The sequence below is a fragment of the Aulonocara stuartgranti genome (genome assembly GCF_965226115.1).
Source record: "Aulonocara stuartgranti genome assembly, chromosome: 10".
Classification (NCBI taxonomy): Eukaryota; Metazoa; Chordata; class Actinopteri; order Cichliformes; family Cichlidae; genus Aulonocara; species Aulonocara stuartgranti.
The window spans coordinates 10,072,739-10,087,555 of record NC_138946.1 but is presented as its reverse complement, the minus strand read 5'-3'; the positions used below and the strand labels follow the sequence as shown (position 1 = coordinate 10,087,555).

Below are 14,817 nucleotides of genomic sequence, written 5' to 3'. Positions count from 1 at the left end.
TCAAAATAGATTTCAAACATTTCCAAAGTATTTCATTGGTCAAACTGAAGAGTGACTTATCGTGACGGATTTAGCCCAAAACATTTAACTTATTTGTGTTGCCTGTATCAAAGACATCGTACTAAGTTAGACTGTTTCCACTTCAGTAAACAAACAAATCAAATAAATGAGGGCAAATGATGTTTGTTTGTTTGTTTGTTTGTTTGTTTGTTTGTTTGTTTGTTTGTTTGTTTGTTTTCTTCTTCTTTGTGTTTAACGGCGGTTGGCAACCAACGTAAAGGAGCATTATCGCCTCCTACTGTTCCGGAGTATGGGTCAGACACAAATGATGTTTTATTGAGTTGGGCCAAGTTTCAGTCAGCAGAGCCACACCTCCTACAGGTGCACTCACTCACTCTGATTGCCTCTCCCTGTATTCGAACCAGCTGGAAATTGTATGGCTTCCTGATGACCAGCAACATATAAAAACACATAACTTCTCTCTGCTTAACATTTTCTCATTTCCTTGCAAATCTACTCTAGGTCTTTTCTTGTGAAACAGCTGAAATGGCTCTCAATGGTAAAACTGCAGTAGTGACCGGAGCTGCGATGGGAATAGGAAGATCAATAGCTGAACTTCTTCTGCAAAATGGTGCCAAGGTAGTGTTTGAGATCAGATATTCTTGTGCTTCACATTTTGAAGTGCTGAGGTTGAATACTTTTTTTTTCCTGCAATAAATGAGTAAATTTGTGGTGATGAATATGAGCATGTAACTGCGAGAGTAGATAAGTTTGTTAGTTTTACTAGTCATAGGTGAGTAAAATCAAATACTCTAAGTAGACTACTGCATGGCCTATTTAGAGTTAGAAAGCGGATACAGGTTAAGTCGGCATGAATGAGTTTGATTTGAACTGCATCCTTTTATTAAGCTGTCTTCAGTTTGTCCCCCCTGGTCTGAAGTTGGTTGCCCACCAAATTACTGTATTTGTGGTGTTGGAAGGTGGATGTTGGAGGGGAAACTTGCTATCCATTTAATAGCATTTATTATAGCTCTTTCACTAAAAATGGTAACACTTATGCTTTTTAAACTCTAAGCAATGAAATGTAACTTATTTTTTGGGTTGTATTTGCAAGAATGGAATGCAAGGAAGACTCTATCTGATGAAATTTTCATCCTCACTGAGGAGGGATGGAAAAGGAACAGGTTCCTGACCTCTTTTAGTGTCTGTGGCTAAAACCCTTCATGGGGGTAAATCATAACATTTCACTGCAGGATGTGACCAAAAACAAAATGCTTAATGTGTTGTCCTGCACATATAGGTGGCCATCCTGGACATGAATGAAACTGCAGGACAGAGTTTAGTTGAAACCCTGAACAAAGAGCACGGACCAGACCGAGCCCTGTTCCTGCTGTGCAACGTAGAGTCAGAAGAGGAGATCAAAGGTAACATGCATACACAACAAAATGTAAATGGTGGCGGCAAAGGCGTGTGTTCTGCTTTCCTTCAAATACTTGTAGATTTAGTTTGTTCCAGTCAGTGAATTTTTCTCGAACTCACCAGCTTGAGTCACAGTATGAGCAGTTATCAGCAGCTGGAGCTCCAGATCATGAGAAATTACTTGCTCTTCATGTGGGAGTCAATGAGCCATCAGAACTTTACCAGAGCACAGGGGTTTTGCTAATGTAGATGCTGCTAATAAAGCTGATCAGATTCTGGAGGTAGTTGTAGTTGGCATGCTTCTGTAGTCAGCTTAAAGTTGCTTCATGAATTGGGAATGCTGCAACAGTTCTTGTAGTTCCCAATAAACAGCTAGAGATGAATTTGTCTTTTTATTGTTGGCTTGAATTTTGTCACTTGGTTTTGAAAGGACTGTTATTCCTGTGGTGTCTCAAGCTGCCTTTCAGAAAACTGTAGAAACCTTTGGTGGAATTGACATCCTGGTCAACAATGCTGGCATCTTCAATGAGATAACGTGGGAGAAGACTATTGGCATCAACCTTGTAAGAAACACTCACATTGAGCTACTCAAAATCAGATATGCAAGAGATTGCAAGTGTCATGGATGCCTTTTGTTGTAGGGTGGCTGTATTAGGGGGTCTTACCTGGTTATCGAGCACATGAACAAGCTGACTGGGGGTCGTGGAGGGGTCATCATCAATGTGGCATCCATGGCAGGTAAACTTATGTATTTGCGTCTAAACAGACCATTTCATGCATGGTAGTCACTTCATTTGAAATGATGAACAGCCTGAACTATCAGGACTACTTTGACTGCTAAAGGAAAACTTGAGTTGAACTTGAACTGCAACCCATCCAACAGGTATTGGCCTTCTGTCTTGCTGCCCTGTGTATACAGCCACCAAGCATGCAGTGGTTGGGTTTACTCGAGCATTTGCGGTAAGGAAACTGACACAATTTCAGGAAAAATCAGTTTCAATTTGTTTGTACTGTCTGGAGAGTCAATGTAAGCTGCATGTTGGGCTTAGTGGCTACTAGGGCAACTGTGCTACTGCTATAACTTGCATGTTCAACTGCTCATTAACACATTGTCTAATCAGCCAGTAAAAGTCAATTGGGTCAATATGACTTGAGGCTCAAAGAGACATCAAAAGAAATATGATTGAAGTGATTTTAAACAAGGCATGGTGGGTCTGAGTACTTCAGAAACTGATCTACTAGGATTTTTCCAGCACACTTTAGGGTTTACATAAAATGGTCTGGAAAGAAATCAGCGAGCATCAGTTGTGAGTGTAATGCTAGGTCAGAATGACCAGACTAACACAATGGCAACAGTAATTCCACCAAGCACTTATTGCAACAAAGGTATGCACAAGGGAATGGACTGCACCATACACTGAAGCGCATGGTATTGAAGAACTGAAAACTGAAACTAGAAATTGCATGGATCATCCTGCTTTGTAACGTCAGTTCATCCTGCAGGTGGAATAACAGGGTGGAGGATATCCTGACACACATGATTACTGTTGCTATTCATGTCATGCCTCTGACCAGTGTGGCAATCATCTGATGGTTGCTGCTAGCAGGAGAACATGCAGGTCACAAAGCTCAGGTTCTCTTCGGTGTTCCAGTGGACTCGATCACCATCTTTCTCCTGTGACCATTTTTCAGCCCCTTATTGAATCGAGAGCTACACAAAATGTAAAGAAACTTTCTTACTAGGCTGCCTCAGTTGCATCAGGCTATGGTATACGGATGAATGCCCTCTGCCCAGGATTCGTTAAAACGGACCTCTTCTCCTCTATCAAGTCCAAACTGGGACAATTCTCCAACTTGGCAGGTGCCAACCAGGAACTGATAGAAAAACTTGGCGTGTTAACGTGAGTCTAAAATTGTACAAAGCCTTAAAATGTCTGTGCACATGGCATTATGTTTTTAAAAGTATTTTGCAGTGGAAATGAATATTCATGGTAACTGTATCTCTTGATGCAGGCTTGCAGAAGTCGTCGAGGGCTTCCTTGAGCTCGTGACAGATGAGACCAAAAATGGAGAAGCTCTCCTAGTTCTCCCAAAAGAGAAGAAATATGCAACTTTTTCAGCATCACCCACTGATTAACTCATGACAATATTTCAAGTCTTTCAGGCAAGAGTTTCAACTTCTGTACAATGTATGAAATGTACTGCAATAACAGATTAAAATTATAAAATCTGTGTGGGTGTTTGATCTGCAACATCCTGCCACTGGCAAATGTCAGTCTTGTTATTGCACAAGACTGACACTTAAACCATTTGACTGTAGGAGCTGCTGAACTTGTGTCACAACACACCGCAAAGATGTAGTGTCACCTGTATCTAGCTCCCCCTAGTGTAACTTTTTTCTTCCCCTATTTAAACAAACGCACGCCTGACAGGGACGTAGTCAGTCACTGTACCGGCGTAGAATAAACTAATATATCTGAACAGAAATCAACTTCCTCTGCCAATACCCGAAATGACAAACCACAAGGGAAAATGCATTGTCACTGCAAAATATCACACCATATGTTTGAAGGCACTGCAGTCAGATCTCACATAGATACACATGGGTCTCTGTATTAAGAATTAGTTATCACCCACAGTCAGCTGTGAAAGGGAAGTCACCAAAACAAAGATGTGTTTTTAAAAAAAGGGAAGCTAGTCTGTACTCACAAGAAGTATGTCTAGACAATGGTTTTATCTAAAAGGTTACACGGCAAGGTGGACTAATGTGATTAAAGGCTACGAATGAAATGAGAAAGGACTGAAAGAAGCAGTCACAAAATCAGAGTATTTGATCAAAAACCAGCACAATGTGGAGCCCCCGAGCCTTCATACAATTGGTATTAAATGTGCAAGAGCCTAAAACAAAGATGTACTTAAACACTTGCTATTACTAATGGTACAAAAGTTTCAAAGGAAGAGTATACATTAATCATTCATGTCACATTGTTGCTGGGCAGATTTATCCATAAGAACACTTCATCATATTTGTAGATTTGTTTAAAAAATCAGTGAGTTACTAAGTAATTAAAGCTTTTTGATGGTATTGAGAACTTTGTCTTTCAGCTGCTTCCTTAAGGGGTCGGCTTAAGAAGTACTCTGTACCACTAATACTACAGCTTTAATTACTTAGTATATCGCTGATTTAAAAATGGTGTCATGATTTATGAGACAAATTATCATCAATTTAGAAATTCAGAACACATATTTTTATTTTCTAGTTAATGCAACAAAACAGGTTTCAGGTTTTCATGTACTTTGAAACTGCGGTTTTTTTGTAAATGTACCCGTCTCGGAATCAACTTTCTTTTGTTTAAATGCGTTACAGGCTTAAAATCAAACAGATGTGGCACTTACCAGAAAACATTTATCACAATGCATGTTTGAGTGTAAGGAAGAGGACTCCCTTACTGCATTTATTTATATTGTATTGTCTGTATAGCACTTTGGAGCACACCTTTCACTTTATTAAAAGCACCTTATCAAGCACTTTATGTAGCATTGCACTTTAAGCATGGATTTGCACACAAGAAGTTTAAATATTTATTGACTATTTATTGGGAATTTTAAAATCAGTTGGTGGCCTTATTTCAGATCCTGCACAGCTGCTCCTCGTCAAGGAATGTGGTGGTTGTCTGTCAGGAGAGAAGAATGGTGATTGAGATTGTGATTAAGGTTTACCAATAAGGAAAACTAATGCAAATGTGTGTGTGAAATCTAGGGAAAAGTGTTGCAAATAAGCGTTTGTAAGTTAATGATTACTCACCTTTCTTGCCTGTGTCCTCTTCAAGGTGTTTGGGCAAATGTTTCCCCGGGGGTCCAGACACCATTTAAAGGTTCCGGGAGAGACCATTGGTAAAGAGAGTGTGGTGAATCTTTTTGTGCTTGGGTTTCTGGGTTTTTATAATATTGGGTTTGGTGTAACATTAAAGTGTGAAGTATTTATTAATATGTAAATGTGAAAATGTATTTATGTATTTATTTATTCTTATTGATATATTGTATACTGTGGTGGAAGGTTGGGATTTAAGAATTTACCTGAGAGTGGAATAATGGTTAAGTCTGTGACAGCTGAACATATTTAAGGCTGCCAGTTGTCATTAGAGGATGGATTTTTGTGCTGTGAAGAAGCTCGACAAGTTAATTGTTTTAAGGAGAGCCATATAGCAAATAAATACTTTGTTCCACTACACTTGCCTTGGTCTGTCTCACTGTGTTTTCAGCCGCTAAGGGCTGCCCTGTTACATTGAGGTATATATATTTTTTTTATTCCAAAAAGTTTATTTAACACAATTATATGGGCTACATATTAACTTAAAGGATATATATTTTAAAAAAGTATCGATCCTATCAGGTTGGTACCAATCAGACACCAGCGTTGGCATCGATACTATTGATATTTGGATCAATCTGCTCATGTTTACTCCTTGTTTGTAAGGGGTTACTGCAGTGGGTGGATGTGCGACACTCAAAATATATTGAGTGTCGCACATCCACGCGCGCGCACGTGCTCAGGACACATATTGCTTAAAGGGTTTTGAGCATAAACGTACACGGCAAGACTGTGCAAGTTGATTATAACTGTAGAACTCATTGTGTGGGCTTCTGGCAAAATATTTCTGTCACAACCGCTGCAAATGTACAGAAAGTATTGCAACAGAAGCGGCGCATTGCTCATACTTGATGCAGATAACGATGATGATGCTTAGCGCTTGAAATATTTTCTCTTTTTCGTTCAGTCCATTAAGCAGGAAGGTCAGTAGCAGTTTTATGAACCTCAAAATATCTCCTGGGAGTGCAATGACACAAGGCACAGTATTCTGGTAACATGACTAATCACTGGCCCTATCCATGTGTATTATCCAGTTATATTGGGGGTGGTAAAATTAACAGTACTCCTCTCCAGGGACTGTGATGCTGGAGCAGTCATTTCAGGGAAATTGGTGTCACCCATGACCCCCCTCTGAGCACACCCCTATGATGGAGTTTTAGGCCTACATTAAAATAAATACATTAATTAATAAAAAAAAAAATACATTATTAATCATTTTGAGAATAAAGTTGAAAATCTATTTTGAGAAAATCGACTGATTAGTTTTTTGTTTCAAGACAAACTGCTATGGTAGGTATATCCTCCGACTTAGTGAACTTGTACTTCAGAATCGGTTTTAGTAACAAGGAAGTAAATGGTTTCTCTCTTAGCACCTTTTTTTTTTCTCTCTCTTTTAGCACATTAACACAGTGTGGTGAGCCGTATAAGGACATTGAAAAGATGGTGCGGAAAGCTGCATCTGGTCAAACGGAAAAAAACACAAACTCCAAAGAGTGGATTTGTACAAAATGAAATGGCGCGTAGTGAACAGAGCCGAGGTTATCGGGGATGTACGTTGTATCACAGGACAGCTGATCAGTTTGTTTAATTCAGTCATCTATACGAGGCGTTTTGTAGAGGATACAGCCGCTTAGAATTACGACTTTATTCTTGAAATTTTGACTTTAGTCTCAAACAGAGATGGGCAGTAATGCGTTACTTGTAATCCGATTACTTTATCAAGTAACGAGTAAAGTAAGGGATTACTATTGCAAAAGGTAATTAGATTACTGTTACTTTCCCGTAAGCACGCTGCGTTACTACGTTAATAAAATGGTGTTTTTGTTTTTTTTGGGGGGGGTTTTTTGCCAGAGAGTCTCATAACAATGACGTAAACGAGTACGACTTTCGTGGCAACAGCTGTGTGCAGATCAACAATGGATACTATTACGGGTGCGAGAGAGAGTATGAGCGTGTAGGGTTTACAGCGTGGAAGTACTGACCTTACTTTGAGTTTGATTCCATAAAAAGTGACAAAAACATTAGCGTCCGCTGCTCACTGCGTGGGAAGAAAACTTCTTTTTACAGCAAAAAACCCCTAAACTTCCGAGCAAGCACCAAATATGCTGCCACTGGAATGTGAAATTCACAGTGAAACTGCCATATCCTTACACTGACCGCTGCGACATACCTGCACCAGGGCAAACCGCCGCCTGCCCCACTCCTGCTATAGGTGAAAATAGAGCAACAGGACCGCTTTGATTTTATTTATTTTCTGCTGTGTTTTACGTGCATCTATTTGAAAGAGTGAGTGTAAACACAAAAAAATATTTTATTTTATATGCTGCAATATGCAGAAAATAGGTTTAAATGTTAAACAAATTTCTTCCAGTCAGAGAATGTTGCATATAATTTAATCTTTGCTTGATGCATAAAGTTAAAAGATTAAAACTAATAAAACAAGTTTTAAAAAGAGACTTTTTCATTTGATTACATTTTATATGATGGATTATGCAGAAAAAGTCGAATTGGGTTGAAAGTTCTATTGCTTTATTACCTATTTAGGGTGTAATTTATGTTTTAAAAGGTAATCAGTAACTAATTACTTTCAAAAATAAGTAAAGTAACAGGATTACTTTTTTCAGGAAGTAATCAATAACTAATTACTGATTACTTCCTGAAAAGTAATCCTGTTTACTGATTACTTATTTTTGAAAGTAATTAGTTACTGATTACCTTCAAGTAACTTGACCAACATTGGTCTCAAAATGGTCAGTAATATTTGTTTTTCTTAATGTGGCCCTAATACCCCTTCAAGCATTATGAAGCCATACAGTACTTAAAATATACTTCCATTAAATTGTCTCCTGAGAGTGTAATGACACCACGCACAGTGGTCTGGTAACATGACTAATCACTGGTTTTATCCAGTGGCATTGGGGGTTGTAAAATAACTGTACTCTCCAGTAAAACCCCGACCCCCCTCTCGTTACGCCCCTGCTGCACGCACCATCGAAAAATGACCGCGAGAAGAGTTTTTGCACAGTTGGGATGAATAGGCTGGTCGTTAACTGTGCAGTTACCAGTTACTCACTCTGACCGCCTCCAGTCTCTCACTCAACCTCCGCACGGTTGCCACACGTTTGAAGCCCCGCGCGTCTTCCTGGTGGGCGGCGACAGATGGGCAGTTTAAATAGCGACCAATTTCTCTCTATTTAACATTCTCTCAGTTCTTTGCGTGTGTAAGGAAGCTGACCACCTCCTGGCTCTTCTTAATAAACAGCTGAAATGGCTCTGGACGGTAAAACTGCGATAGTGACAGGAGCGGCGATGGGAATAGGGAAAGCGATAACGGAGATTCTTCTGAAAAACGGTGCTAAGGTAAAGATTAAGCTCGGACTTGGATTTCTTTTGTGTGTGTGTGTGTGTGTGTGTGTCTGTGTGTGTGTGAGTGAGAGATTATATGTGTGCGCTTGTTGTAAACAGTGGTGTAGAAAATATTAATTTACATTTACCGGCACCCTTTAGTTGAAAAAAATAGCAACTACAAAACAACCGTCGAAGAGTTGCCAAGCTGTTGACACCATGCCAAATTGTGACACATTAACTGGTAACACTTGACTAGCAGCATGTAATCCATGACTAAATGTGGAAATTCACTTGTTGCACACGTCTCTCTTTTTATTTAAGTTTTTTTTCTTCATTTTTTTGTTGCTGTTTTCTTTTATATTGTGTTTTTAGTTGTTCATGCCCCACAACCAAGAATCTTTTAATCAGCCTGTGGGGCAAAGAGCAGCTGGCGATGGAGTCAGCAAGAGCCTGTATATTTAGGAGTGTCTGAACATGTAGGTGTGCCCTTTACTTAAAAAAAAATAAACACCTTGCAAAGCTGCCAAGTTTAATCTTAATCCTTGTCTTAGATTAAATGTGGAAATCTACCTGCCGTGTCTGTTTTTGTGTCAGCGCTGCATTTGTTATGTGGTTGTTGTTTATGTATTTTTAGTTCGTAAAGGTTGGGTGTGGATGAAAAGTGGGCAAAATATTGAGTTTTATGGAGAAAATAAAACGGCACACATTCAGAGGTGACACACATGCAGTGTTGGGAAGGTTACTTTTAAAATGTATTCCACTACAGAATACATGCCCCAAAATGTATTCTGTAACGTATTCCGTTACGTTACTCAATGAGAGTAACGTATTCTGAATACTTTGGATTACTTAATATATTATCATGCTTTTTACAACTGCATGAATGTACTATTGCTGTGTGATTTATTACTATTACTGAAGGTCAGAGGCTCCGAACCACAGTAAAGGGACCTCTGGCTAATACATCGGGTTCCTTGTCGGGCTCGTAGCCGAAAACTAGCTTTACTTTATTGTCTGGGTCAACTTCGCTTATGAGACACAGAGAGAGGCGTTGAAAGGCTGCTCCAACGGAACTTATTGTTTCAGAGGAAAACAGGAACACGGTGTACAGTCGAGTCTTAATAGCTTACTTACAACTGGGCTCTCAGGCACTCTTCTTGGCTGCAGTGGTTATTATTATATTTACATGATACCAGCTCCCGTTTCTGCTCGATGACAACTTCTTTCTACTCTGCTTTCTACTTCCTTTTTCTCTCTCCCCCTCCCTTTTGCATAAGTCGAGGAACGTGTCAGGTTACATTTCACTGTGTGTTATACTTGTATAACTATGCATGTGAACCTTGGTCCTTGAACCTTCCTGTCAATAGGTTGCCGTCCTGGACGTGAATAAAGTTGAAGGAGAGAATCTAGTTAAAGACCTGAATAAAGAGTATGGAGCAGACCGAGCCCTGTTCCTGAGCTGCAATGTTGAATCGGATGAGGAGTTCAAAGGTAAAGCACACAAACCTGGAAAAACATTGTGAAAGGTGGAGGTACCGAAAAGGGGGAAACAGCTGGAAATGCTAAAGTAAATGGGTCCCTGGCTCATCCTGAAGTAAACAACTGCCAAAACACATGAAACTGATCAAACGCGCTGTGATTTCGTAGTATGTGTTCCAGGCGGCAGATGTTCACCAGATGAAAGGAAGTTTCCAAAATTTGGGGACATTTTGTCTTGAGTCATGCAAGTGGCATTTGATTGCGGCTGAAAATCCACATTCAATGAAAAGGGAGAGTAGAACAAGGTCAGTGAGGTCTGAAAAAACTGAGTACAAGGGAGAGGAGAAAAGCACAGCAAGATTTGGATCCAACAACAGCTAAATTGGGCTTGTTTGTTTCATATAAAGGTGGGTGGGAAAGGTCAGCATAGTTGTAAAGTGACTCTTGCAAAGTTAAGTGACTCCTGTAAACTCTCTCAGCTGCCTTTCAGAAAGCTGCAGAAGCCTTTGGAGCAATCGACATCTTGTGCAACAATGCCGGCATCTTGAATGAGGAGAAGTGGCAGGATATGATCTCCATAAACCTGGTAAGAAGCTGAAAGCACAACAGACGTGTTAGATTTGCTCTGTCTCAAATGGGATTAATTGCTGAAGATTTCAGAGCGACATCTAGGACAGTTATTGGTCTGACATAATAATGTCACAATAATATTCCTGTTATTCATTTCACAACATTTTATATGCAGGCAAGTGTTCATAGACAGTTGAAAGATTTTCGCCAGATATAAAGTTTGTGTTGTAGGCGGGTGTTATTAGGGGGACTTACCTGGCGCTGGAGCACATGCGCAAGACGAATGGAGGTGGAGGAGGGGTCATCGTCAACATAGCATCTATGGCAGGTAAATACTGTTTAATGGAAACTTGGAGAGATCACAGACAAGAGTGTTAGAAGTCATGAAATTCAGGTTTAAACTTTAATCTTTTACAATGATTGATACAACCCGTCCTACAGGTCTGGGCCCTCTTCTTACCTGTCCTGTCTATACGGCTACCAAGCACGGAGTGATCGGATTTACTCGAGCCGTTGCGGTAAGAAAGAACTCCCCATGATATTGTTCAAGAACATCAAGACGATATTTGTTTGCCTTGTGATATGCTAGCTAGCAGTCTCTATGAACATGCATGCGTGATGCAAGTTTTGCCTTAGTTTTTTGTATTAAGTAATCACATTATGAAAACATCTGAAAGTGCAGGGTGTTTTTTGGTGTGGCCTGTCATTGTGTGAAAATGGTGGAATTGATCAAAAATCTGATCGGTGTGGTGAATAATCACTGTTTCTTATGATCTAAGTTAGAGAAGGTAGCTAGCCTTGTGCGTTGTGGTTGTTTCTGTCGCAGCATAGTTGATAGTTAAACAGCCTTCAACTACACATGGACACAACTCGTATGCATCATCAGGCAGAATTAATTGAGAAGAGGTGAGACGTATACTTGTACACGCACACACAAAACCCCCAAAACAAAAAGTCCTACAAAAGTTCAGAAAAACTAGAACCAAAACCTAAGAAACACATAAAGCAGGCAAAACACAGTGCAACTTAGCAAAAATGTAATAAAAGGACATAACTGTTTAGAACTGAGCATAACTGATGAGTTGAAACAGCTGGGTAACAAGAAACAGCTGGAACTAGTCAAGTCCAACTAACTCGGGGATGCAAACTACAAACTGTGCTGAAAATCAGATATAAACAAAAAAACAAACTAAGAATGAAACAGCATCAAATAATAAACAAGAATTTAAAATTTAGCAAAAACTCAAGGTCCAGCACCCAGGACCATGACAGCATGTGTGAATGCTCCTTTAGTCATTAAGAAGCTGCTGGTCTGATGATAAAGTTACAAGCTAATCTTTACTGGTAGTACTTGCAAAGCTACATTTTTGCAGGGCAAGTACCAACTTGCCCTCTCAGAAAATGTGCATTATTATCATATTAGGATATTGTGTAATGTGTCTTAGTAAACAACAATGAAAAGTAGTTATCCATGATTACTGTTTTTTCTGTTGGATAACAAGGATATCGAATAAAACACACACAACTGATATTAGAAGCTGCACTCTTAATTTGTTGTTATTTGTTCTGCTTTCAGTGGCAATAAAGCTATCCTCTTCTATTGAATTAAATGGCAGTGCCTTGGTTCAGTAGGTTTAATAAAATACATTAGATTAAATTAGATTTATGATATGTGCAATGAAATCATTTATAACAGCTACTTTTTGTGAGTGTTCCTGTGATATTATGAAGACTGGCTGATTTAGTGATATGTAAAACCAGTTGTACACTGGTGTGTTGGTGTGCTGCCAGATGGTACTTCATTAGAATAAGCATAAGCTAAATGAAGACATCCATCACCATATAAGTGACTAACCACACAAAAAAAAGTGTCATTGCAAATTAGTTGTACCAGGAATTGTCAAGGCAGTGTCATTATTTTATTTTGAAATCCTTCCTCAAGATACTACCCCCCCCCTACAGAAAGCTATGTTGTTGAGTCATTCATCTGATAGAACACAGTTATGCATTTATTATTAAAGTGACCACAAATGTCAGTTTTTGAAAGATGCTATGGTCGTGTAGTATCTGATCTGTAGCTGTATGGACAATAAGAGCTTTTCTTCTATACACCAACAAAGTGGATTTTAACATTTCTTGCAAACTCTCAATGTGACGTCCAATTATATGTTGACACAAGTGAAGGAGGCCAACATTACAGCGATGGAAATTCTGGCTCTTTTTAGAGAACTGGCTCTTTCGGCTCCCAACCGGCTCTTCGGGTTGTTTAGTTGATAATTCTATATTATCAACAACAATATAAAATTATACACACAATTATGTGTAAATTATGTTGTCTCTTGTTGTTGCCCCTGGCTCTCTTTCTCTCCCTCCTGCTCAACATTGTCATATTAGAAAGTTATAGTAGTGAAAATGAGTGACACCAAGAAAAGAAGCAAAATCTGGAACCATTTAAATTTTACTGACAATACATAGGCAGAGTGTAGAGTGTGCATGAAAAGGATATCATGCACAGGCACCTGAGAACTGTCCACCCATCAGTGCAATGGGAAGACGAAACGCAGTCAGTTGAGTGTGATATTAATGAAGATGCCAATGTATCTACTGCAACAGGTGTCAAACTCCAGGCCTCAGGGGATGGTTTCCTGCAGGTTTTAGATGTGTCCTTGAGCCAACACAGCTGCTTTAAATGGCTAAATCACCCCCTCAACATGTCTTGGGGTTTGCCAGAAGCCAGTTAAATCATTTCGAGGTCAAAATACTCATCATTTTTGAGGATTTTAAGTGCGCCTTATAGTGCGGAAAATACGGTAGTCACTAACTGCAGTGGATTCTCACTCAAGTATTAAAAACAAGCCTCAGACTTAAAATAATGTTACTCTATCCTACTACTTTCGAGCCTCTGAAAGTGGGAGGCTGTGTTTAAACTCTACTGTGTTGGTGTATTAGAGACAAAAACAATGGGTTGTCCAAAAATCTGCTGCTCATGTTCATTCAGTGCAGAGTTATGAATCAACATGTACATGCGCTCTATGTGTAACTCCAACCTACTGCTGTTTTTTTTCCAATTTAAAATGCCCAAATAGTCATCTATTGATCTCCGAACACTTGAGAAATATATATAACCTGCATTTTAATGCCTCCGATTAGAAACAAACAGTAACTTAATGTTTATGTCCGTGCTACGCTTTACTTAAACCAAGAAGGCTAATTATGTGAATTTTTTTTTTTTTTTTTAACTAGGCTGCCTCTGCAGCATCAAACTATGGAATACGGGTCAACGCTCTTTGTCCAAGTTTTGTTGGAACCGAACTTTTTACGACAATCAAACACAAACTGGGACAATTTGCTCACCTGAAGGGTGTAGCCAACCAGCTTGTGGAAAAGCTTGGGGTGTTAAAGTGAGTAATTTTCTTCTGTTTCTTGTTAAAGCAGTCATAAACCTTACAACATCGACATTTTGTTTCTCTGCTCCATCTGTATAACTTGATATAATAATGTGTACATGCATATTCACTGATGTCACTGTACCTTTTTGATTCAGTACACCTGAGGTAGCAGAGTGCATCCTTGAGCTGGTGACAGATGAGACCAAAAATGGAGAGGCCTTCATGGTGCGCACAGAAATGAAAGGTTACGTCCCTTTTCCATCACTAAGTAGCACCGATAAACCTTGAAACCATCATGTCGACATCGGATATCATTCCTTAAGTATGTAACAGATATGTGAATAATAAAGAAAAACCAAAAACCTTCAAGCATAATTTCTTGTGTCTTTATTTAAACTGCTGTAACCAACTGGAAATCTGACAAAAGTAGAAAAAGGTTATCTAGGAGACCAAAACTGCACCTGCTCTGCTAGATTACACATTTATGAATCTGGTTCGTATGAGATAACTTCACTCTGAGATGGAGAAAGATGTAAGAAAGACAGGACAGTAGAAGAAGAAGAGTGGTTAGAATCAAAAGTAAGGAATTTTAAAGTCAAGATAGTTCCCAACGTGTTTAAGTACTTTATGTAAAAGTTGTCTGTGTAATTTGGACAATTTAGTGTTTACTGGGACAGAACTGCAAACCAGGTAAGACACATTTCTGATCAGTCAGCCATAGTTTAACAGAAGTAACCAATT

At 39.2% G+C, this 14,817-nt stretch overlaps 1 protein-coding gene across 1 annotated transcript; it reads left to right on the top strand.

Moving 5' to 3' along the window:
* Positions 1-441: 441 nt before the first annotated feature.
* Positions 442-14,445, top strand: LOC309715643 (uncharacterized protein). The gene is made up of 14 exons (XM_082548911.1): positions 442-639; positions 1,301-1,424; positions 1,876-1,982; positions 2,061-2,157; positions 2,303-2,379; positions 3,163-3,320; positions 3,433-3,553; positions 8,549-8,650; positions 10,006-10,129; positions 10,597-10,703; positions 10,919-11,015; positions 11,129-11,205; positions 13,931-14,088; positions 14,232-14,445. The coding sequence occupies exons 1-14, from the start codon at positions 547-549 to the stop codon at positions 14,362-14,364; spliced, it is 1,575 nt and encodes a 524-aa protein (XP_082405037.1). The 5' UTR covers positions 442-546; the 3' UTR covers positions 14,365-14,445.
* The last annotated feature ends 372 nt before the right edge of the window (positions 14,446-14,817 follow it).